This window comes from Mustela nigripes, chromosome 2 (genome assembly GCF_022355385.1).
Source record: "Mustela nigripes isolate SB6536 chromosome 2, MUSNIG.SB6536, whole genome shotgun sequence".
Lineage (NCBI taxonomy): Eukaryota > Metazoa > Chordata > Mammalia > Carnivora > Mustelidae > Mustela > Mustela nigripes.
Window position 1 is genome coordinate 125,309,077 of NC_081558.1, and position 26,812 is coordinate 125,335,888.

Consider the following 26,812-nt stretch of genomic DNA (forward strand, 5'->3'; position numbering starts at 1 on the left):
GCTGAAAATAAATAAATTAATAAAAAAATGAAAAAAAATGTACATATTTGGGAGTCAAGAGCCACAAGAAACACAGGGCTATTTGCATTCACACATTTTTCTGACCCCGATGTAACAGTGCTCTCCCCACTTAGTCAAAGCGTTATGATAGTGGGGAGTGAGTGAGAAAACAACTTTTCTTGTGAATTGTGCTGCCTTAGTGGTAGACCCTCCACCTTCCTGATATGTACCAAGCAATAAGTCATTTTTGGGTTCAGTGAGTGGGTGACTGAAACAATGTAGCTGTATCTTCAACGTGTCTGAGTAGGGAAAAAGATTCATTTAAAATTACAGCATATTAAATTAAGTGTTGAGTAATGTTTCGCTAAGAAAAATTTTTAAATACCAGTTTCATTCGCTTTTGTGAACATAGTCACTAAAACTGACTGTATCAAATTTCTAAATGTGTAAAGAATCCTCCTTATGAAGGTATTGATTTCAATGACCCATCTTTGAACACAAATAAAAAATGTTTTCTTTTAGAAGATTGAGTGGCTTTCCATTCTTTATTATTTCTTAATCCTCAGCCTTGAAGCTAGATTATATTTTAGAATAAGAAAACTGCTTGAGGGGGGTGCCTGGGTGGCTCAGTGTGTTCAAGTCTCTGCCTTTGGCTCAGGTCATGATCCCAGTATCCTGGGAAAGAGCCCCACATTGGGATCTCTGCTCAGCGGGAAGCCTGCTTCTCCGTCTCCCACTCCCACTACTTGTGTTCCCTCTCTCACTGTCTCTCTCTCTCTGTCAAATAAATAAATAAAATCTTTAAAAAAAAAAACAAACACGAAAACTGCTTGAAATGGAACAGAGAAAGTTGCAGGGTTCTATTTTAACAGCAATGGTTTATGAAAAAGGTGATTTGGGGGGTACCTGTCATTTTTTTTTTTAATAAACAAAAAATCATGTGTAAACTTCCAGCCAAAAACTTTAGATTCCCCTCACATCCGCAAAATGGCTATTACCTGGAAGTAATTTACAGTTATGTGAATAAATATTATTTTTGCTGATCCAGATTTCATGTTAAGACTCTGGCAAATTATCCGTCAGTTCCACTGCTTTTCAATGTAAGAAAATCTTAGATTTATTTTTAATAACCAAAATTCCTAAATGTTCCAACAAGATCCTCAGTCAATGTAAATTTACATAATTCATCTTCTTCCACTCAACTTGTTTTTCTATAATTAGCGCAGCTGTCACCAGGGAGCCACATTCTTGTGGGCAGGTAGCTATGGGTACAGCAGGCAGGCTTCAGTCAAACATTTCCTTTTAAACCATCCATCAGTTTTTTCCTTCATTCCCCATTCTTTAAAAAAGAACTCATTTTCCACCTAGCAGATTCCCCTTTTCAAATTTTGGCTATTATTCCTTAATTTACAATTCCTTCTCCAGGTTTGCTTAGCCAGAAGATACAAAGGAGTGTGTGAAGAATTTCTTGATCAGGTCAACTTCTAGCCTGCGTAGATGATATTTCTCTTTATAGCTGCCATATTTTTATCGAGACAGATCCTCATTTCCACATGTAGTTATAATGCTGTGAAAAGCACAGGCAAACCACAATATAAGTACAATGACAAAGCAAAATCTAGAACAGTACAATAAATATCTAGCTTTACATCTTTCTAGCATATATAGTCTTTAAACTGTTTTTCTTTTTAGTTTTTGGTAGAATCTTCCTCAGGAGGGCTATATAGTTAGCCTACTCTGTTATCTATTCTGTCATTGCTTCATCTGTAAGATTTATTTTAAGGGCTGAGTAGCCAATGCTTAAGTCATCTAAAGCTTCACTATAAAAAGAAACCCCTGGAGCACCTGGATGGCTCAGTCGGTTAAGTGTCAGACTCTGGATTTTAGCTTCGGTCATGATCTCAGGATTGTGACTTTGAGCCCCGTGTCAGGGTCCATGCTGAGTATGGAGCCTGCTTGGGATTCTCTCTCTCCCTCTCCCTCTGCCTCCACCCCCATCCCACGCTCACTCCCTCTTTGCCTCTTTTTCGGTCTTAAAAAAATAAAAGAAATAAAATAGAGTAGCTGAGATGTTATTTTTTTAAAAATTTTCCCTTAAAATAGTAAATGAAGGAAGGAAAAGCTAGTATTGATAGCATTTAGTGAGTGCTAAGTATGTGCTAGGTGCTGAGGAGTAAACAAAGAATTATGTATGAGCCACAACACTTAGGTCGTAATACTCATTATATCTAGATCAAGGGTTTCTAACTTAGATAGGGAGGCAGGTGGCAGGTCACCTACATTTAAAAAAACAAAAAACAAAAAGCAAAAAAACCTGGGTGCCTGGTGGCTCAGTCCATTAAGTGTCTGGCTTTGGCTCAGGTCATTATCTCCAGGTCCTGGGATCCAGCCCAGGGTGGGGCTCTCTGCTCAACAGGAAGTTTGCTCCTCTCTCTTCCTCTTCCCCTCCCCCAACTGTATTCTCTCTGTCAAATAAATAAATTAAATCTTAAAAAAAAAAAATCTCACCATTACTAGGCTGTTGACATATGTGCAGGGACAGATGAGGATTCTTAGTGAGCATATTTAATGTCTACGTCTTCTGAACTGCTTGGGCCACAGAAGATTTCCAGTTAGGGAGCTCTTCACAGGAAGGAGGCACGAGGCCCTCGGCCCTAGGCCCCCAACACAGACCCAATCTGCAGCTTGGGAGAGCAAAAAGCTGAGTGTGTTTGAGTGTGAAAGAGACAACTTCCAGAAAGCCAAGCCAGCAACTGGCCTGGACGGAGGTCAGATGGAGGTGAGGAGAACAAAGGAGGAGACCAAAGTGCCAAGCCAATGGGCAGCCTTGAACAACAGCGTCCTGGGCACAGGGCATCAGCACAAGGTCTAGGGCTATTCCCTGCATTAGGCTGTTCTCAGCCAAGCCACCTGAGCCTTCCTTGAAGAAGGAAGTCCAAGAGGGACGTTAAGAGCTGCCATCCCCAGGAACCAAGAGGGGCTGTGCCGGTGACCCTCTGACTGTCAATTCAGGACTTCCCACCTAATCTGTCTCTATGTGAAACATACACTGAGGTCCCTCCGAGGGTCCGTTCCGGACCTCTCATTCGCCATGACTCAGTCTGAAAGAAATTCTACTGCAGCATGGTGGAAACATCTACTTGCCTCTTCTTCCTCGGCGTGCAGCTGGCTGGGATTCTTCAACCTCCCTGGTTTTAGGAAAGGCCAAAGGACTGAGTTCTAGCTGAAGTAATTCGAGCCTAAGTGAGGCAGGCTCCGTCAGGGCCTGGGCCAAAACACCTCCTGTGAATGTACCTGCCTGCCTTTCCCCTTCTGATGGTTGGAAGACGGCAGACCCGCCATCAGCCTGGGCCCCTGAATGTCAATGGGAAACAGAACCCCATCCTTCCAGATGGGGTCTTCCAGCTGCAGACCCAGAGCGTCTGCTGTGGACTGTTAAGAGAGGAAGAAATAAACTTCCCTTACCTTACAAGTCTACTGGTTGAAGCCGTGTAGCCTACCTTCAAGAAATACTCAGGGAGGCTTCAGATTCACAAAGGCCCCAAAAGGATAGTCCCAGAGAGGATGCCCCCGAACATTGCCTTTATATGGGTCATGTGTATGACCACCCATGCATACACATAGAGACTGTTTCCACAGTAACACTAGGTCTACTAGTTTGCTTGTCTGTCTTTATTTAGAACATAGAAGATCTTTCCCCGTGTACATCGTTTTAGAAATGGCAGTTAGGTCCTCACACCTAACACTTACTTAACCTAAAAGACCAAAAACACTAACTCAATACAGTCCACCATCATTTATAACATCTCTGTCTGATGTCGGAGAGTGAAGAAAACAGGAAATTGAGAAGGGGAAATTAGACGTGGTTTCTGTTAAGCTCACATTAATAGAAAGGGCCTTGGTAAGATTACTCCAGGTTTTAAAAGGGGGCAGATACTCTGTGAAGGCCCAAAGGCCCAAGAATCATGCAAGCAGAGTATGAATCTTTTTTTTTTTTTAAGATTTTATTTATTTATTTGACAGAGAGAGAGATCACAAGAGGCAGAGCAGCAGGCAGAGAGAGAGAGGGAAGCAGGCTCCCTGCTGAGCAGGGAGCCCAATGAGGGGCTTGATCCCTGGACGCTGTGATCATGATCTGAGCCACCCAGGCACCCGCGGAATATGAATCTTAATTGTAGACCTGGAGACGGAGCCACAGGATACTAATCCTCACAAGGCAAACTCTGATTTTTTTTAGTAAAAAAGGAATTTAGAAGCCACCCCAAACAAAACAAAGCAAAACAAAAAAACAAAACAAAACAAAACAAAAGCAAGGCAATTGCAATTCTTTTCTGTCCCCCCAACCCCAAAATGCCTGTTTCCTCTATTCATCTGAGCAGCAGAGATGGGATGTGGGGTAAGAATAGTAGTTAACTCAGGGTGCCAGGTGGCTCCGTCGGTTAAGCATCTGCCTTCGGCTCAGGTCCTGATCCTGGGATCCTGGGATCGAGCCCTGCATCAGGCTCTCTGCTCAGTGAGGAGTCTGCTTCTCCCTCTCCCACTCCAACTGCTTGTGTTCCTGCTCTTGCTCTCTCTCTCTCTCTGTCAAATAAATACATTCTCTAAGAAAGAAGGAAAGAAAGAATAGCAGTTACCCATGTGATAAAGGAGGTGGGTTAAGGATGGGGGGTGGGGAATTAAAGGCGGCTCTGAGTGGGACGTTCTCTGCTACCAGAGAGCACCCATGGAGAACAATTCCAGGCCTGTGGCCAAGATCCTGCAGTCTTGTAAGCTTCGAAGGATAAGGATAAGGATTCTAAACTAGAGGTACAAGGCCTTTCTTTTCATCCCCACATCCCAACCCTGTGAAATCCTGTTGCGAGTAGCCTGGAGTATAGAACCAATGAAATATTCTTCTGGGTTCTGCAAACATGCACTTAGAAGAGCGCTCCACACCTTGGTCCACAGCCAAGCACCTGGGGTACTACCAGGAGGCTGAATGAAAAGACAAAGAACGCAGCTTTGGGGAATCATTGAGCCGGAGAGAAAAAAAGATGTTTTCTCCATCATCATTTCGTCTCCCCTGAGAATTGAAGCCTTCCTCTGTGGGTCAAGAAGAAGAAGCAAAATGTCCTATTTACCTTAAAGTCAATCCAGCAGAGGTTCTTGCATCAGGGAGAAGAAAGGAGGCAGAATTAAGGTCCAAGTTTCCAGAACAATATTTCCCAGATTTGCCACCCACGTGAGACTTGACTCTAAATAGCTTTGGAGTATTTCTGAGAGTCAGATCTGTCCTCAAAGTATGAAATGTGCTGCCACTGAGCCTTTTCAATAGGATTCACCTGGTTAAGGCAATTGAGGCTGTCTATAAACTGAAATTCTCCTCTCCTAAATTCTTCCTACAAAGTGGAAAACTCATAATCAACAAAACCGGTCTATGTTTTGCAGCCTCTGTAGTATTTCAGGAGGCCCTTTTCCCCAGATTTCCATCTTTTCCTGAGAAATTAAGGGTCTTGTCTAAAAGCTTCAGTTTATATCAGCGCTGGGCAATCCCACAAAACCCCAGAATGATTCACCTTCCCAACCGTAGCAAAAAGTTTCTTTAGCCTAGGTCAGCATTCAGTGTGTGGGGGAAGGCCTTTTCCTAGCTCCACTTTCCAGTCCCTGTAAAAGCTTAAAAACCATTGACTGGTCTCTTCAAAGTCCTGGCTCCTTAGCCCCCACTCTACTGTAGCAATGAAAGTTACTCTGATGATCTCCACTCAGAGGGAAACCATCAGCCACCGGGAGCTTCCTCTTTCCAGTAATGTTTGTTCATTCACTCGTTTATTCACTCATTTAATAAATATTTCTGGAGGGTCTGTGTACCAAGCATTGCTCCAGGTGCTGGGACTACAGTGGTCGTGAAACTGACATGGCCCCTTTCCTTGTGGAGCCCCCAGATTGGTGGAAGTGACAGATGATAATAAAACAAGCCAACGAATGGGACCGCCTGCGGGGCTCAGTCGGTTAAGCGTCTCCCTTAAGCGTTAGGCTCAACTCCTGATTTCTGGTCCGGGAAAGGAAGTAGCCCTGAGGGTAGAGAGAGCAATGTGCCAGGGGCCAAATCCTCCTCAGGTGACATGGGATAAACAGGAGGGCGTTATCAGACAAGGAGGTCAAGCCATGGGGCATGAACCTGGAAGAAGTGGGATTTTCCTACTTGGGTGGAGGAGTCATAGTAGGCAGTGGCATGAAGGAACCGGAAGAATGCTGGCCCCTGGGCTGGGAACCATCTGGAGAACAAGCAGCTTCTACTTCAGAGTGTGGAGGGAAAACAATGACTCCAGGGGAGTCAGAAGGAGAAGGAGAGTACCATGAATAGGTTGAGAGCTTTGATAATGTTCATTGACCTAGGATCCCAGTGGGCACTGGAGAAATGGTAGGAGGGTAGGGAAGAGGGAAGGTTGACTTTGGGAAGGGTGAAAACAGAGAATGGGAAAGCGAGGATGAGGCAGGTTACCTCTCTGGAGTCACATGGTGGGCGGTCGGCACAGATCACTGGCATACGGGCACTGTGAACTCCAAGAGAGCTAAAAGAACAAACCCTCGCAGTCACCTAGAGCATTAGTGATAGGTGTGTTTTAGAGGGCACCTTGAGTTTCCAGAAATCAGCAGCATCCTGGACTTCTTGATCTGAGGGTGTCTGAGCTGGGGAAGGAGGCCAGACACAGGATTCTTTCACTGGGCAGGCTCACACCCAGTGTCAGATATGGGAATAGTTTCTTCTTTTTTTCCTTTTCTTTTTTTTAAAGATTTTATTTATTTATTTGACAGAGAGAGATAGAGAGAGAAAGAGAGTACAAGCAGGGAGAGTAGGAGAGGGAGAAACAGGCTCCTTGCTAAGCAGGGAACCTGATGCAGGGCTCAATCCCAGGACCCTGGAATCATGACCTGCGGCAAAGGTTATGATTCCAACTGAGCCACCCAGGAGCTCCTGGGAACAGTTTCTGATGGACTACCACACAGCTCTACCTGCTTGAAAGGAAGGGGTCCTGGCCTGTCTATAGAGTAGGAGGCTCAAACTATGGAAAGACAGAGTACAGCATCACGTGAAAGGCTGGCCAACTTGAACTGACACAGTTGCAGAGAATGGACTGAGGTGTTAAACATACCCACAGAGATGGCCTTTGAGTCAGCAAGACAGCATTTTAAAAATAGTGTGTTCGTTGTGTGTAATTTCTCAGAAGGAGACAGATTTTAGTGCAAACTTTGTATTTATATAAAATCTCTTGAGAAGCAGTAGGCACCGGAAACATAGGGAGTTTGCTTCCTAAATCTCCATTTTTTTTTTTTTTAATCTGATGAATGGTGAAAGTAGCCCATATTAATACAGGTTAGTGGTTCTCAAAATTTAAACCGAGACTCGTCTGAGATGCTAGTCTCGGGTCCCAATCCAGAGACTTCAGTTTAGTAGGTCTGGGGTGGGTGGCACTGTCAGAAGTTTCTTAGGATTGAATGCAAAAATGTTTGGCATAGACCTGGCCCATGTTAGCTATTAAAATCAGTAAATAGTATTCCTTTCTGGGTGGATTCAACGTCGAGGAGCAACTTTCTTTGGGAAATTCAACTTCCTCTGGCATCAGTGAAAATCAAGCATAAGTTAAAACACACACACACACACACACACACACACACACACACACCCCAAAAAACTCCTGCCAGACCTCATGATAAAGTACAAGCTTTCACCTGTCTTTTAAAAAATGCAAAGGAATTCTTATACTTCTAAGAAAACTGTGCAAGTGGACAGTCATCATACTTCCCAGTTCCTCTTACTACCAAGTTACAATGTGCAGATTACAAAGTGGTCTCTACAACACACCGTCTTAAAAAAGTTGTCGATGAAAAAGCCTGTGAAGGAGAAGGTGTGAGGTTGTTTAATGCAACTTACGGCACATTGTACAAGCAGTTATTTTGGGCAATGAAGTAAATACCTGCCTAGAATTGAGGCATGGTGGAAATTCATTTTCAACAGGATTAACAAGAAAATGCCTTTTCTTGGGGCATCTGGGTGACTCAGAGGGTTAAGCCTCTGCCTTCGGCTGAGGTCATAATCTCAGGGTCCTGGAATCAAGCCCCTCATTGGGCTCTCTGCTTAGTGGGGAGCCTGCTTTCCCCTCGCTCTCTTTGCCTACCTCTCTATCTACTAGAGATCTCTGTCAAATAAATAAATAAATAATCTCTTTTTTTTTAAAGCCTTTTCTTGGCAAATTGATGCTTTCAACCACTTACCTCCAATACAAAAGTGTTTAGTGTTTTTGAAATAGAAAGAGTCAAAATTTTTCTGAAATCATGTTTTTAATGGACAATCTGAGTGTTTGCAAACATTCATGGGTTAAATCTGTGAGGTCACGCCATATCTGATATAGAAAGTTCCACAACTGAAGAATCTTGGATTTTATTTTTGCTGGATTTCTTGGTGTTTAAATGACCCAAAAAAGCCCTGATTTTATTTTCAGCTGAAGGTACCCTCCATAGAGGGGGGAAATGCCCAGGTAGCATGAGATGTGATATGACTAAATCCTTGCTTGAATTATTCCCCGGTGCCTGGCACATAGTAGGTCCTCACTTGTGTTGAATAAATATCAAAGTTCCAACACCCAGAAGGCAAAGCACTTTTGAGAAAATTTGCCAGACTCTTGAGTAACATATTTGAGATTTCCTTCAGAAGAGCGGTTCAAATGTTGATTTCCGAAAGTTCTGTACAATCACAATATCCGTTGAGCACTCATGAAATCCTGGAACCTCTTGCTCGCTGGCCTGCGTCTCCCAGAGGGCTGAGGTGACTCTGACCTTGATTACAGCAGCAGACTGGCCCCTGGTGGTGGTAAAGGAGATAGAATCACCATTGCAAGAGGCGGACATACTGCCCTGTGTTTTGGACCTCGCTGCCTGTGGGAGAATGTTAATTTTTGTTTTAATCGTAGGAAATATCCCCTATCTAAAGGAATAACATGCATACAGACTATTCTTTTGAACTTACGCCAACTTTTCTGAACGAATTTTTTCTTTAGATCACAAAAAAATTTCTCATAATAAAATGTTTCTAAATCCCGCAGAATTGGCAGAATGTTAGACACATTGTAATGCCTCCAATAAATAAAATTAAAAATTTAAACTTAAGGATTAATTTAGCAAAATGTCAAGTCTTTGCCACAGTGATTTAGATTTTCCTCATTGAAATACTGTTTCAAAATGGGTAAACTTTCGAACTGTTCACAAATGCACATCCTTTCGTGATCCTCAAGTTTAAAAACCTGACTTTTAAATTAAAACCTAGAATGCCTAGAAAGAAATGTTGCTTAGAGAGAAAATGTTCTGTTAAAGGCCATAAAATGTGAGTTAGAATAGTTCCTGTACTTAACTACCTTTACCTGATTTTCCCCTAAATATGTTATGAATGATGTAAAAAAGTAACCAAGAATAACTACCCACATTGCAGACAGTTTATAACATGTAAGTTTTAAATCTCATTTCGTGTCACTACTTCTAGAAACCCAGCATTTACCTTTTATGGAAAAAAAAAATAGCAGTATCTAATTTTTCAAGGATTTTGATAGATCTTTTCATTCAACTGGCTCTCTTTCCTAATGGGTTTTCCTATAGAATTAGAATATTCTTCTGATCAGCTAAACTGTCAATGAAAAGCTAAAGTTCTTGGGGCACCTGCATGGTTCAGTCAGTTTGGGTCTGTCTTTCACTCAGGTTGTGACCACAGGATCAAGGAATCTAGGATCATGGGATAGAGCCCCACCCCACATTGGGCTCCCTGCAGTGGGGAGCCTACTTCTCCCTCTCTGCCTGTCACTCCCCCTGCTTGTGCTCTCCCTCTCTGTGAAATACGTAAATAAAATCTTAAAAAAAAAAAAAAAAAAGCTGAATCTCTCTCAAATCTCAAATCCAGCTGGCATGGTTGTTTTTTTTTTTTGTTTTTGTTTTTTTAACTTTTAGACATCCTATAAAAGATCAGGCCAAGCAATCACTTAACTCTTAGAAAAATTATAATTTCATTTTCTTCAATAAAAACATTAAGAATAGTAATTACAGTAAAAATAGTGTTAATGTCAGTAAGGCACAAATGGCTACATGAAGGTGGACTGACTACCGAAAATCACTCTTAAATTCTGAGCCAGATTCATTTTCATCATAAATTTCAGAGATGAATTGTACAAAATCCAGTCTAAGCAGAAGCATCCAACAATTTTCTCTCCCACTCCCATTCATATTTCTGGGCACAAGAGCCAAAAACAATCGAATATAATATATGAAAGCATGTATGTATATATATGAATTCTTATTATATATAAATGAATTCTTTCTGTATATTTATGAATTCTGAAAGCTTTGTGGAATCTACCATAAATTTGAAAAACGTCTTGCATAAATTACATACGAATGTCAAGTAAAACTCAAGACAAGTTTCCCTGGTGAAGATGAAAACTATCACAACTGTACATACTGTATATTTACTGCATTTATTTGGTTCCTCTCATTGGTTTCTTTGTTGTAGACATGAACATCTTTCTCAGTGTGTCCACGCTCCATCCTGAATGTCAAGGCCAGAGATTCTTTTCTGGCACCCTGTATGGTAAACTACAGTATATTCTGGAACAATAAACTATGGATACAAAGTACATGGATTATCTGGGTTTTAACTAATCCTCGAAGTGCTAGGGCAGAGGAGGGTAAATCTAGGGAGATAGGCCATCAATACACCAGATTGACTCACTGGTGGGTGTTGTCCAGAAGCTAAGCTGCTGAATTTTAAAAACTGGGGATTGGCTTTACCTTTCAGGGAGAAACCGGTTGCCTCAGTGACCGCCTTACTGCAGTGTCCCTAAAGCTGCAAAGCTCCTCTCTGGACTCTGCTTTGGGATTTTACTATCTCAAAGGAAACAATCAAACTCATGATTTGATACTGGGGCTAGCTTGAGCAGAACTTCGTTAGTACCACCTCTAACTCCATTTTAAGCAAGAATTGAAATTAGGATAAAATAGTAAAACACAGGAGATGCGGGGTGGCTTAGTTGGTGGAGCATATGACTTGATCTTGTGTTTTAAGTTGGAGCTCCACACTTAGTGTAGAGATTACTTTAAAATAAAACTTTTGGGTTGCCTGGGTGGCTCAGTCATTAATCATCTGCCTTTGGCTGAGGTCATGATCCCAGAGTCCTAGGATCGAGCCCTGCATGGGGCTGCCTGCTTAGCGGGGAGACTGCTTCTCCCTCTCCCACTCCCCCTGCATTTGTTCTCTCTCCCTATCTCTCTCTCTGTCAAATAAAGAAATAAGATCTTAAATAAAATAAAATCTTTTAAAAAATAAAATAAGACACAGGAGATCAGTCCTTGGTGCTTTTAATATACAACCCCTTGCTCTCTGACAAGTCCACTCAGGGAAAAAAAGTAAAGGCACTTAAGATTTCATTCTCCTCGTGAAGGGAAGGCGACATTAAGCTGTGGTAAAGAGGTTTGCTCAGTGTGAGGCGCCGATCTCACAGCTGTTATCTACAGACACCAACTACAACCGAGAAAGGACAAGTTCTGGAACTTTAGACCACAGTGCAACATAATTTGGGAAAAACCTATTCGGACTCTGTTCAAATTTGCTTCAGTTTTAAAACTAGTTAAAATGCTCTACGTTCAGCTGATTTCTACTAATTTGTTTTCCAATAGCAGGGATACATAGAAGAGTGAGTTTAAAAATACACTGAACAATATTTTATGAATGAATGTCTGTGATTATGGCATGAGTACTACCAGAATGCTAATTTAAGTAGAGCAAAATTCCAAACTCTAAAATTTCTACTTTCTTTCTTGAACAAATTCTGATGCACTCTGTTCTTACATAAATTTCTGAAATGCTACATATTAAACCTGTTCCAGTCCTGATGAGTATTAAACATTTTATTTAAAGATTTTAAAGTAAAAAAAAAGGGTACACAAACACAGATTACATTATGATGACCAAGGCAGTATTCCACATGACAAAAATCAAAACGAAAGTTAAAAAGTAAATGTACAGGTACTAAACAAGCATAATACCTGATATGCAATTCAGGCTGCAGACACGTAAAATGATCTGACCACAGACATGCTTATGCAAAATAAATTTTTTCTTAGAACACCAAAATCCCATTCTGTCAGCTGCCTTATTCCCATTGAGTATTTTGTGAGAACTTCTATATAATATAAAAGGAACTGGCATGACACTTAAAAACTACAAAAAAAACAATGCAATTAAAAACATATTTGTAATGCAGTTTTGTATAAAATATACATGGTAAATCTTATCTGTTAAAAAAAATTTTTTTAAACAAAAAACCACCCTGAATAATGGTTAAAACCTTATCACAGAAAAATGTTCATCATTTGTAACACTCCTGATAGAAAATAGATGGGATTTTTTGGGGGTGGGGGGTGGGGGATATCTAACCTGAAGAAGTCATTTGAAATTTATTTAAAATTGTAGATAAGATAGTAACTCACTGCCTACCTCTTTCTCAAAACTTATCATGAATATTCTAATATATAACTACAGGACAAGAAAGAATAGCTCCAAGAAAGTGTTTCTCAAAATAAGGTTCAAAGACCCAACAGAATTCTAAGGTGGGCCCAGCAATGTGCATTTTAAACAATGTCCCAGGTGATTGTTCCCCATTCTGAAATTTGAGAACTAATGCCCAAGGGAAACAGTACCACTTAAAAGCAAGATCATAAATACATTTCCGACATGTCAGAATTTTCTATGGGTTTATGGTTTGAAGCAGTGAATATTGCTTCTTAAAACAGGTTTTAGGTATTAAGAAAAACATATATACCTGTTATATAAACATGGGAACATATATAAACTTTTTCTTTTTGAGGTTTTCATTGCTTTCAGATTTAGTTATTTCAAGAAAAATGAGTATATGGCCAGAAACTTCAGAAAAATTACATTTCTAATAAAATGTAGCATCACAAAAAGAGATAATTTATTAAATGCCTATAAATTTTAAATCATTCTAGTTTTAAAACTAGCTAGCTTTCCCCAAAATTCAATTTTACCAAGACTGGACAACTGTAAGTAACTTAGATGATTATGGTTACTTTTTACATCCCTTTTCATTAAAAAAAATAAACAGATGCCATCACTGGCATCCCTTTAAATAATAAATTGCTAAACACTAATATTAATAAAAAATAATCTGAAGAACTCTGCCTTTGAAATGTATTCCACTCTGATTACCTGTGTTACCTACTTAATACAAACTCACTTAAGGAGCTGGAAACGTTGTGCATATATGTGCATATATGTGCGTGTCCCTAATATTTATTCGTGTTTATTTTTTTTAAATTTCACTGAAGACTCCATAAACAGGGTCCAAAAGTAGGGATGATGGGGCTTTGGTGAAGAAGTGAGTATGGTTACGCCACTATTTGGAAGATAAATTCTTTTTCTGTATACTAAACTATAAGAAAAAAATAGCATACATTCTGTCTCCACTGGATAATGGAATGTTTTTGTAAGTCTGATAACGAGCGCTTCCTTATTATCTAAATCAAATCACAAAAAATACCTATGGGATTTGCTAAGAAAGAAATCTCACCATTGCACTTTTCTGTATCTATTTTAAATGTCTATTTTTTTTCTTTCTATATGCTGAGACATGCTCCATTCAAAAACATCCTGGCTCTTTGCGTGCCATTTATTAACTTACCAGTTAAAAAGGGGTAAGCTCAGAAGTTAATGCCCCTATACTAAAGAAATCACTCTAATAAGTTTTTCAAAAACAGCTAATGATTGGAATCTGATGCTTAACAAAATGTGCCCATTTTTCTCCCTCAAGCAGAATGCATATTCCCTAATTCAAAGCAAGAGTCATCTTTTATTACCAATTTAATAACTGCTGCCTTAAAAATCAGTAATTTAATTATCCAAGGCAATAAAACTTACAGCTGAATTTTTAAACACAAACAACTCAGAAAGTAATAGGAAATATAATAAATTGCTGTTTTTTGAATCATTTTTTTATATAAAAATTAAACACTTCAAGGTGAGGTGACGAATGAAAAAATTACGGAGGCTTAAGATATAATCCCACCAGGTGCCTTAATGCTACCGATTCTCTGTTTAAAGGTGGTGGTAAGTAGTTTCTTTAAACAAAAGGACAACTTCATTACTCATCAGTAGGCTGCTGGATTACCAATAGAGTTAAGTGTTGACACTGTCTGGAAACTAGTTTCATTTTCTTTTTCACAGTTAGATGTAATAAATTGACTCTCACAGCCAATAATAGAAGATATTGAGTGCTTTTTTGTAGGTGAAAAATATAAAATGGTTCATTGTATCCCAGGTGGTAACAAGTTTATTCATGCATTAAATGGCAACACAAGCAAAATGCACAGCTGGAAAATGAGGATCAGACACATTCTTCTGCAGACATCAAAAGAGGATTGATGTACTCAAAACCTTCGAATTCAGACTGATCGATCTTCCTCACGATGTCACTGTTGAAAGAAAAATACATTAATTTTCATAAACTAACCAACTTTTTATTTAATTGGTAAAATAAAATTAAAAAAATAAAAGAAGGCTAATTTACATAAATTATGGAGGGGAAATCTATTAAGTGTTTAGATTAGTTCCAAAACATTTTCTAGAAGAACCAAGAGCACTGAAAATAAAAGAAGACTAACAATCCCATAAGCAAGTTTAGAACTAAAAGGTGGTGCAAAACTGAAGGCTAGGAATAAAAAAGTCACAAACTGTCACAAGCCTAGTTAATTTTAACTTTTGACCTGAACAACATTCCTCTCTATAGGTGAACATACAGGTCTGAATTAGCATTCAATTTAGTCATCACCTCAACAGGAAGGTGATGATGACAAGACCCAGAAAAAGTTAATTTGACAGAGAGAGATCACAAGTAGGCAGAGAGGCAGGCAGAGAGAGGGGAAGGGAAGCAGGCCCCCTGCCGAGGGCCCATTGGTGGATCAGCCATTAAGTGTCTGCCTTTGGTTCAGGTCATGATCCCGGGGTCCTGGGATCCAGCACTGCATCCGGCTCCCTGCTCAGAGGGATGCCTGCATCTCCCTCTCGCACTCTCCCTGCTTGTGTTCCCTCTCTCACTGTGTGTGTGTGTGTCTCTCTCTCTGTCAAATAAATAAATAAAATCTTGAAAAAAAACATGCAAATATGGACAGGTACCCAGAATAAAAAAAAGGCAATAGGGACAGGTATCCAGAAAGACACTGCAAGGAGGTAATGGGTCGTAGGGTGTAAACACGCTGGCATTCTGCTATACTGGGTTTCTAATTTAATATGCAGTAAGAATAGTACTACTGAGTATTTTAATACTTAAATGCACACACTAGGGGCGCCTGGGTGGCTCAGTGGATTGAGCCGCTGCCTTTGGCTCGGGTCATGGTCTCGGGGTCCTGGGATCGAGTCCTGCATCGGGCTCTCTGCTCAGCGGGGAGCCTGCTTCCCTTCCCCTCTCTCTGCCTGCCTCTCTGCCTACTTGTGATCTCTCTCTGTCAAATAAATAAATAAAATCTTCAAAAAAAAAATGCACACACTATACGGCAGAGCACGAAGTTACACAGGATACAGTCCCTTCCTTCAAGGAGGGAAGGAACGTCATACAACAAAAAGCTACAAATGAAAGCAGTACACCCTGAGTTTCATACAGGACAGCTAAGCCTGGATCTAACCACAGTTCTAAAATAAAGGGTGACTTCTGGTTGGAGAAATCGAAAACACCAGCATCCACTACATAAACATATACTGAATGGAATCACGAAAGATGATGTTGGGTCAGAAAATGCAAGTAATTTATTCGAGTTGAAAGCACAGGAACAGAGGCATGACAAATGACAGGTGATCTGAAAGGAAGATAATGGCTAGCTCAAGCCAGTGAGGTTTACCCTGAGGAGTTTCACCTTGGTTCATCAAAGATCTGGCTACACCTGAACTAGCTCAGAAAGAAAGAGAAGATTCCAGTACATAAAGATGAAGGATGCATACAGAGGAACAGCATGAACAAAGGTAAGAGCACACCATCAGGGAACGCAGAGTAACAAGACACAGAGCATAGAGCGAGAGACGGCCAGAGAGTCAGGCAGAAGGAGAGGGTGGGAGGCTCTAACTGCTGGCCTAGGGGACAGATTTTATCTGCTAGGCAAGCAGGAGGTCCCTGGAGGCTTCCAACAAGGGGGTGACAGAACTGGGAGTGCTACTTAGTGAGATGGGCCGAATGGGTGGCAAAGCCAAGAAGATGCCCAATGAGGAGGATGGGGTCGTGTTCTGGGTATGAGCTGAAAGAGATACGAACTGGACTCATAGCAGTGGGAACGAACATGAAGGATCTGACGCAAGTCGTGAAGTAAAGGAAGAACAGACAGGATTTACTTGGCGGCTGAATGTGTTACAGTTTGTTAAGGAAAAGGAAGGGTCCATAATCATGGACATTTTGAATCTGAACAAATACGTGATGACATAGGGAACAGAAAAAGGTAAATAAAAATAACAGATTGAGAACAGAAAAAGAGACCATAAAGAATCATTACTTTTCTTTCTTTTTTAATCTCTGTACCAACATAGGGCTCGAAATAACAACCCTGAGCTCAAGAGTCGCGTGCTCTTCTGACGGATGCAGCCAGACATCTCAAGCATCGTTACTGAAAGTATTTAGGGGTTTGTGTTTGAGGTGCTTGTCTGGCGAACTAGGGGAGACGTTTAAATCAGCAGACAGAAATGCAGCTCAGGAGAGGCACTGGGTGGAGGCGAGGTACTCCAGAACCCTCGTTCTCTCATTCTTCACAGTGGCCTTGCAACACAGGCAGGAAGAGAACAAACAGGCTCAGAGAAGTTAGGACATTCAAACCCAGGTTACCCAGCGGGGAAGAGGTGGTGTCAGGACAAATTCCTGTCCTTTGATTGAATCTGGTGTGATTTCTAACACATGATGCTGTCAGAAGTAATGATATTGGTACATCTCTCTCTCCTTCAGTAGACAGGAAGCTTTTCGGGAGACTGACCTACATCTTAATCGTCTTTGAATGGCTAATACTTAGCACAGTGCCTTTTGCTCAACAACTGTTTGCCAATTTTGCTGGCAGTCACTGAAAGAGCTGGTGTCAATATTGTGGGGCTGGCTGAAATCCCCAGACACAAACTGCACACAGCAAAGAGAAGGCTGTTGTAAACTGAACCGTGGAACATCCCTGCCTCAAGGGGACAGGGAAAAAAGGGTGACAAGTGGTCACAGAGATGCCACAGAACCAGGATGGCTAGGGCCAACCAAAGCAAGGCTGTGAGCACCAAATGCTGTACAGACCTCAGGGGAGATGACAATGAATCACACGAATCAGAATACGCTTTAAAAGTCAGAAATTAACAAATCAATTCAACCTTCAGACGCTGGAGGAACAGGTTAAACTGCGAGGAGTTGAAGTGCCCAGAGTAAGAAAGCACAAGACAATTGATGTTGACTATTCTGAAGGAGTTCGAGAGAGATGCTGCTTATTTATTTTCTTTTACCATGAGCATCTATTAATTATTTTGGGAAGAAAATGAAGTAAGAAAATGTGACGGTTCAAAGATGTGCTAAGATTCAGGGGGAAAACTTGGATTTTGGAGCATGTTGGTGAGTAGCAGAAAAGCAGCCGGAAAGAGAAATTAAAGGAGGCAGAAGAACAGACATAACCGACAAAATGAAATCCTAGCAGAGAAGCTAAGGAAACAGATGTAGGGAAATGGGGCACCCCCTGCAAACGAGGGACATCCAAGCACCCAGAAGAAGGAAAAGGAGGTAAGAGAGCAATTGTGAGCCTCGCCGTGGTCTGGTGAGCGATGAAAAGGGAGCAAGCTCAAAGCAGGAGGTCCCAGTCCTTGCAGTCAAGGTAAGGCAAGGCTGATCCACTGTGGTGGGGGACATAAGGGTAGGACTGAAGGCTTCTAAAATGTAGAGACAGTCTGGAACAGCTGCATGAGGCATGTGAGAGGAATTAGAAGATGTGAGTAAAAATAATGCCGAGGAGGAAGGGCTTCCTCGAGATGAGAGAACAAATCTGTAATGACAGGTCAGTGATCAAATACCCCCAAATTATTCTAAACCACTCTTTTAAAAAAAAGCAATCTGGCAATACACATCAAGAGCCTGAAGCATGTGATCCCCTTGGACCTAATTCGTTTTGTTGGAATCTATCTTAAGGTGACCTACAGGGACTCAGACAAAAACGGCCATCGGCATAGCAGGGCAGCCCAGGGCAGCGGCAGGGGCATGGGCCTTGGGCAGACGTGGGTTTGCGTCCTGACGCCACTGCCTGGTGACTGTGAAACTCTGCTTCACCTCTCTGAGCCTCAGTTTCCTCGTCTGTAAGACGAAGAGGACAGCAAGTCGATTTACAAGGCTGTTGTGAGAATCTGAGATAAGGCATGGGAGGCAAAGTAGAATAGGGTGGCTGTTGTAACTTAAAAGACTGTCATAGATTCAAATACCCCATAACTGAATGGCTAAATAAATCATACTATAATTTGATAACGAAGCACTGTGTAGCCACTAACAGTGAAACTTCCAAAGAACTTTAGAAATATTTCAGTCTATGGAATTACTTACTCATCATCTGGAGTGAGCTGGACAGGTTCATTAGTAAACTGAGAATCGAAGTTGTCCAAACCAAATTCCCCAGAAATATTTGGTTTAAAGGGAGGTACCACCTGCTTTTGCTCCATCTAGAAAAGACATATTAGATGACAGCTCAAGCCTACGTTCCCAGAAAAATTCCACCTCTACATTTCTCCTCTGCCCTCAGATGCCTCCTCGTCCTATCCCAGTGCGTTCATAGCAATGGCTCTACAGTATTCACAAGGATGGAAATCATTTACAAAACACTGATGCGGGCCTTACTAATATTACAACAACCTGGTCCATTAAATTAGTATTCCAAGCTATTACTGTTTTAAAGCTTTTTAAAAAGCACTTTAAAGAGTGGTTTTAAGTTACTGAAGCTGTGATATATTTGTTTTTCAGCATTCTTTCAAGATAATAAAATTTGGCCCAAGATAATAATGAAACCTAACATAGAAAACAATGAAAATTTACATACCATATCCCAATCAACATTTCGAAAAAATGGGTGTCCCTGAATATCAGCAAATCCTGTTTGTGGATGACAACCTAATCGTTCCTTTGGGTCCTATGGTGGGAAGAAATGTTTCAAGAAGTGAGTGGGTATCATGCTTTAGAATAAATCATCTTGTGACCTGGGTTTCATGTCTATTATATGATACTTCTATTTCTGAAATCAGTATGGTCTACCTTTTATTTCTATGTAACATAATACAAGACTTAAATGAGTATCTGAAGCTTGTGACAAGATTTCCTTGTGGCTTTCTCTTCAGCTATCATGTGATTCTAGTGGACATAGGTCCACTCCTTGCTGAAGAAAAAGGGAGGAAAGAGCACCAGAATCATTTGAGTGGCTTCCTGATATTTCTTTGGCATAGGTTAGAGTGCTAGTCAAAATATACAAACCCCAAACTTCACAAGTCTGTTCTTGGCTCATTTTAAAAGCCCTATGCCCAGGGTGCCTGGGTGGCTCAGTCGATTAAAGCCTCTGCCTTCAACTCAGGTCATGATCCCAGGTTCCTGGGATCGAGCCCCGCTTCGGGCTCTCTGCTCAGTGGGGAACCTGCTTCCTCCTCTCTCTCTCTGCCTGCCTCTCTGCCTACTTGTGATCTCTTTCTCTCTCTCTGTCAAACAAACAAACAAATAAAAGCCCTATGCCCAATTACAGCAACAAGCCAACATCTGTGTACAATAGTGACACAACCATTAGGTGACTCACTGGACCGAGGAGGGACTGCAACTTATAAAAAGTTATGGCTTATTCATGACTGTGAATGAGACCATGTTACCATCCTCCTTTCCAATAAAAGACATTTTGTTTTGAATATTAAAACCTCTCACCTTCATTTTTCAGTGTGTTGACACTTAGATTTCCATTTTAAATCTTTCTTCAAATAAAGTACTCAAAAGCCTCAATTTCTTATTTTATTTAAATTCGTCATTATCTTATCTACATGTACCTGAGAAGGTAAATGCACATCAACCTACCTTCTAACCTACAATTTATTTAAAGTAAGATTTACGATTTGCCAAGATTGCTGTGATACAGTAAGCAGCATATCCGGGGCCTGTCCCAGGTTCCTGACGGAGCTCCTAAAACCCTTGTAATTTCCTGAATCTCAGAAGTGTCATTTTTCATAACAAATCGCTTTTGATTATACCTTAGTTTATGCTAATAAGGTGACTCTTGGTGGGCCTGTCATAGCTTCAGGATGGGATCTGGTTGCCAGAGGAAGCAACCGTGTGATTACTAGAGTTGCAACTTTCAGCCTCCTTTTCAGAGGGGCTGGAAATGGAGTTCAATCACCAATGGCCAGTGATTTAATCAGTCATGCTTAATGTCATGGAACCACCACAAAACCCTCTGAACCCTCTGAGCTCCTGGGTTGGTGAACACCCATGTGCTGTGAGGGTGGTGCACCCCAACTCCACAGGGACAGAAGCTCCCATGCTTTCAGGATCCTTCTGGACCTTGCCTTGTGTATGTTTTCATCTGGTTGTGCACTGTATCCTTTATAACAAACTAGTGATGGCAAGGAAACTATTTCCCAGAGTCCTGTGAGCCATTCCAGCAAATTCTCAAACCTGACGTGGGAGGGTTGTGGGAACCCCCAACTTTGCAGCCAAGTCACACAGAAGTGTGGGTGCTCAGTACTTGTGACTGGCCTCTGAAGTGAAGACAGTCTTGTGAGCCTGAGCCCTTAAACCCCTGGAATCTGATGTTAACTCTGGGAAGTTAGTGCCCCCAAAAATGAATTGTGGGACACCCAGTATGTCTGGAGAGCTGGAGAATTGGTTGTTGGTGTGGGGGAAAACCTACACATTTGGTGTTAGAAGTGTTGTGAGTAAAAACTGTTCAGAATCATAATCTTAGATCCCAAAACTCTTCTAACCTACCAACAACAACAAATAATTGAATGATCTTCAGACTTTTAAAGGCCAATGATAGCACTTCATTTCTTCTGAATTTTATCTTGGGCTTTTGACATGATCATCTGTAGGGAATACTGCTGCCAAGTGAGTAATAACCCAAAGAAAACTGAGTACTGGAGCTAGGAGTACCACTGAGGCTATCCCCAAAGACTATAATTTTTCTCTCATTGTGTACCTGATATATATCATTTACTTAAAAACACCATATGTAATATATAGCTGGGGGTGAATTACATCGCCAAAATGGAAAGGACAACTCATCTCACGATCTGACGCTGTCAAATTATTCTTTGGTGAAGAGACAAATTCCAGACCTAACTGAATCACATACTCCGATGTTCTGGAATGTTACATTGCCTGACCCTCTACTTACAGTTTCGTTTACATACAGATAAACCACTAAAGATTATTATATGCGATTTATACCTTGTTGAGAAAACTCTTCAGGACACTTGCAGCTTTTACAGAGAGAGAACGCGGTATGCGTATTTGCTTTTCCAAAATAACTAGAAAGACAAAATTACGGCATTATATATTTAACTTTTACATGGGTTCAATCTTTACATTTTTATTACAAGAACATAAGGCACTCTAGCGGAAAAAATAAGACATGACATATATTACTTCAGTATTTGCTTGTTTGTATCCAGTTCGAGTCTCTGTATTTCCAATCGCAGGCCTGTTTTTTTCACCTTTTGATTCCCTTACATTCTTGGTACCCTACTTTATCTCCATATTGTTCTTGGACTTATGAACTCACCCTCAGGGTGCATGTGAAAAGACTGTCCTCTCTAGCCACAGGATTCTTTCCTCTACTCTCTATGATACACAATCTAAAAGAAACTCTGTTTTATTTTTGAGTATGAGAGAGTAGTTGGCAAATGGACTGAAGGTAGAGAGGGAGGAAGATGTATCTTTTAAAAAAATTGAAGATATTAAGAAGTACACTGTCCAAATTATTTTCCTCTTTCTTACTCAAAGTAAAAATGTGAGCCATCCTCATTCATGCTCTAGAATAGGTTATTCACAGAGAATCTCTATAAAATACTGTAAATTACCTTGGAAGAGATAATCCTCTGTGTTTTGATCAGGGTTATCAGAGCTTCCAACAATATCAAATGGAGATCTTCCTGCCATCATCTCAAACATTAGTACTCCAAGGGCCCACCAATCGACACTGAAACCTTCAAAAAAGAAATTCTTTGAAGTAACAAATGATCTCTTCTGCATTCCCAAAAGTAACTTGAGATTCATTCTATTATATAATGAAAAAATAAACATAAAGAAAAACTAAACTCTAAATGCATTGTAACTATCATGGTAGGCAATGACAATTATAGGAATAATTCAGTTTTCAAAAAGGGGAGGTACCAAAAAGATAGCTTTAAAAATATAATATTGGAAGGACCCCTGGGTGGCTCATTCATTTAAGCACCTGGCTCTTGGTTTCAGCTCAGGTCACAATCTCAGGGTCACGGGTACCGGCTCAGTGCAGTCTGCTTGGGATTCTTTCCCTCTTCCTCTCCCTGTGCCTCTGCCCCTCCCCCTACCTGCATAGGCTCGCTCTATCACTCTCCCTAAAATAAGTAAATAAAATCTTTAAAAACAAATTAAAAAATAAAATATTGGAAATGAAACAGAAGTTTCTTTTCTCAAGTATGCCTGTAATTTCAGACTCATGATCTGTTTCTAACACGTTGTTTTTGAGGATATAATTAAATTGTACTTGAGAATAACTTTCGTTGGTCTGAAACCTGATCTTTTGCTAGCTGATTAAAGATCCTTGAAGGACCTTGGAATCAGATTATGAGCAGCTGTCAGAAGTACCCATCCTCCTTTACATCTGCTGAAATCAGAGGGTCAGAACCCAAGAAGTCAAATGTATGCTTAAGATAAATATATCCTCTGGTTCCTGACCAGCAGTCAATCTTTCCCTCATTTTTCAGATTCCTGGAGGAAACACCCCAGGAAATAGAAACAATCTTCTAGGGGTTCGTGACTCTGGAGTCACATGGCTAAAATTTAAATCCCTACTCTGCCACTTTCTAGCTGTAGGACCTTGGACAAGTTATTTAAACTTTCTCTAAAAATGGGAATTAACCAGTGCTTACCTCCTAGGATTATTGATAGGCTTAATTAATATGTATAAACTGCTTATATTAGTACCTAATACTTTTAGTGTTGCCCTTAATAAAATATTATTCAAATCTGTACCTTCAAATACTGATAAGGTCCCACTGTCTCTGATTTCATAGTTTAGGGTTTTCATGTAGGTTTTAAGGGAATCAAGAAAGTTTATATTAATAAGATTAGGATTTAAATACTATAATATAATACAGTGCATTTGGTACCACATTTAACCACCCATCTAGCACACAGCTAAAATACCACCTATTTATTTCTTACCATAATCTTCTCCTCTTAAAATTTCAGGAGCAATGTAATTGGGAGTACCACAAAAAGTGCTGGTTGTATCTCCTGGCCGTAATCCTTCCTTTTATTAAAAAAAAAAAAGAGAGAGAGAGAGAGAGAAATAATATAGTAAGACAGGAAATTATCTTCTAAATTCATCTCTTTTATTTCATCATCATATAAACTCAGCATCTATGGTAATATATAAAGCTTAAGTAAAATACCACTAGCACAGTTGTCCATATTATTAAAATCACAGGTTGCCATTAAATAGCTTAAAGAAAACCTGTCCTCATTAGCTGTTGGTAGAATTCAGTTAAGATAAAAATTACATTTGAGGGACGCCTGGGTGGCTCAGTCATTAATCATCTGCCTTGGGCTCAGGTCATGATCCCAGGGTCCTGGGACTGACCTCACATCGGGCTGAACTGATAATATAATCTCCAATCATGATAGGTGATTTTAACACATATTTATCAGAAAATGACAAATAATACAGACAAAAAAAAATCTAGTAAGCAGAAAAATATTTAGATAAAAGCCAGAGGTAAATATAATATAGAATATGTGTAATCTATGTGCATGTGAGGAGAGAGGGAGGAGGGAAGGAGAGAGGTTGTGAAGAACAGAGATGCCCTGCATACAAACAAGAGATTATATATCCTTTTTTTTTTTTTAATGAAGATTTTATTTATTTATTTGACAGAGAGAGAGAGAGAGCAAGCACAAGTAGGCAGAGCAGCAGAGGGAAAGGGAGAAGCAGGCTCTCCACTGAGCAGGGAGCCTGAAGCAAGACTTGATCCCAGGATCCTGGGATCATGACCCGAGCCAAAGGCAGCTGCTTAACCAATTGAGCCACCCAGGTGCCCCTATATATTCTTTTTTAAGTACATGTGGGATACTGATCAAATACTAAGTCACAAAGGAAACCTCAATATATTTTCAAAGAACCTGTATCATTTAGACCATTTGCTGGCCACAGTAATTAAATAAGAAATCAACAATAAAAAGATAGTTTAAAAACAAGCTAGGGGCGCCTGGGTGGCTCAGTGGGTTAAGCAGCTGCCTTCAGCTCAGGTCATGATCCCAAAGTCCTGGAATTGAGCCCTGCATTGGGCTCTCTACTCATTGGGGAGCGTGCTTTCCTTCCTCTCTCTCTGCCTGCCTCTCTGCCTACTTGTGATCTCTGTCAAATAAATAAATAAAATCTTAAATAAATAAAATCTTAAAAAAATAAACACAATCTAAATAATACTAAATATACAATTAAGCAAGCAAGAGAAAGACAATTCATTTTTGTGAGTTTCATTGTTTAAGTCATGCATACCCATTATAATAACTTAAAAAATACACAAAGGTGAACAAAATAAATGTGTAATGCCACATAAGAGAACAAAGCATATAGAACTAGACAATGCTATACTTTAGAACTTTAATTAATGTTACATTCTAAACATTTTACATGGTCATGATCTTCTGGTAAACATTTTATTGACTTCACAATGCTCTGTTCTGTGGTCATGCCATAGTTTCCCTATCATTGTTCTTACCAGTGGCCACTTAGATTATTTATAATATTTATCACGAACTACAATAAAAAAACCGGGTCACAAACTTTTCCTCATAGACCAAAATATGTACTCAGAATATCACAGAGGCAGAAGTACTAGAGAGAAGAGTGTGGCTGTACATCTTTAAGAATCCTGATATATCCCCACCAACTGTTATCCACAAGATCGTAACAATGCATACACTCACCAATGATACGGGAGAATACCCATTACTTTAAACTCTTGTAAGTAGACTATTTTAATTTTAAAAACCAGTATCTGGCATGTAAAAATTAAGTCTCATTATTGTTTTAATATGTACACTTTATAATAAGGTTAGCATTCCTCATGGTTTTGTTGTTGACTTTTATATTTTTGTCATTTTTCTTTTGAAATAAGAAAAAAATCCTCTGGGGAAAAAGTGATGGAGAGGGGTGTCTGGGTGGCTCAGTTGGTTCAGCATCTGCCTTCAGCTTATGTCATGATCCCAGAGTCCTGGGATTGAACTGTGTTGGGCTACCAGCTCGGCAGAGGATCTGCTTCTCCTTCTCCCTCTACCCACCCCCCATCTCATGCTCTCTCTCTCTCTAATAAATCAACCAAATCTTTAAAAAAAAAAAGTGAGAGATGAAAAAGGTATCACAAATCTCAGTGATGGGTACATAGGGGTTTGCCTACTAAATCTCTATATGTTTATGACTAAAGATTTGTGTGATAGAATAATTTAAGGAAACAGAAATTGAATATAAGAAAAGATAAATGCCTGAGTTTTGTACCTAAAAGCAAAAGTACTTTAGGTAAAGATTTTCTTTTCTCATGTTGCTGAACAGATAATAAGGTTAAATCTTCAATACTATTAGAGAGTCTTAATGTTAACATTTAAATAACCTCCAAGCTCTGAAGGCACATCCCTCCGGTGAATGGGGGAATGTAATTCACACATTTACATGCTTGTTGCCATATTACTGTGTGAGGATAATTCTGTCCCAGCTACTTTTAACAAGGAGAGTAGCTCCCTACAAATTTTGTGGAAAAACACTGGACCCTTAAATGAAACACTGTTACAGAAAGAATAAAGTATCAAGAAATAAAGGACATGTCCTGAGAGTAACTGAAATTCTTATTTTGTTCTACCATATTTCATGTCAGATATTTAAACTTTAAATATAAAAAAATGACAGATTTCCTGATAAAATCCTTAATGCATCATCAAAAGTTACAATTAAATAGCAAAAACTGGAGGGTGACATGTAAGTAGTTACGTTAAAGTCATGGGATTGCAGACAATTTTTATTTTCAAATTTTCTTCTGTAGTATCACAACATTCAAGATAAAAAGCTTACAGACAATAAAAGGAAATTAACTCTTATTATAGCACATATACACTCACAGAAAATACAGAATTTTGTAAATGGTTAGAAAATATGTATATATATATCCTTGTGCTAAAATCCCAAAAAGCACCCCAAAGTAGCAGTCATTTCCTCAACTTTAAATATTGTTATTTTACCAAAAGAATTTTGTGAGCTGCTGAGACCTTCTGATTAACTAGAAATTTCCCTCACCTTACACATGCCGTAGTCAGTGAGTTTAATGTGTCCTTCTGAGTCCAGCAATACATTGTCCAATTTCAAATCTCTATAAATTATCCCTCGTTCATGAAGATAATTTAATGCTAGACTGATTTCTGCAGAGTAAAATCTAAAATGAAAAATAACTCATTTGATTCAAATTTTTAAATTGTTTTAAGTTTCTAGAAGTCCTACTCCCATCTGCAAATGAAAA

At 39.9% G+C, this 26,812-nt stretch overlaps 1 protein-coding gene across 1 annotated transcript in view; it reads right to left on the minus strand.

Annotated features, from left to right (window-relative positions):
* Nucleotides 1-11,360: 11,360 nt before the first annotated feature.
* Nucleotides 11,361-26,812, minus strand: part of PRKCI (protein kinase C iota) — a 69,381-nt gene continuing 53,929 nt past the window's right edge. Inside the window, exons 12-18 of the mRNA XM_059391566.1 lie at nucleotides 26,593-26,728; nucleotides 23,472-23,559; nucleotides 22,124-22,249; nucleotides 21,492-21,571; nucleotides 19,111-19,200; nucleotides 18,621-18,736; nucleotides 11,361-14,508 (exon numbers count right to left, since the gene is read on the minus strand). Coding sequence (XP_059247549.1) covers nucleotides 14,421-14,508; nucleotides 18,621-18,736; nucleotides 19,111-19,200; nucleotides 21,492-21,571; nucleotides 22,124-22,249; nucleotides 23,472-23,559; nucleotides 26,593-26,728 — 724 coding nt within the window. The 3' untranslated portion in view covers nucleotides 11,361-14,420. The remainder of the gene's footprint in view (nucleotides 14,509-18,620; nucleotides 18,737-19,110; nucleotides 19,201-21,491; nucleotides 21,572-22,123; nucleotides 22,250-23,471; nucleotides 23,560-26,592; nucleotides 26,729-26,812) is intronic.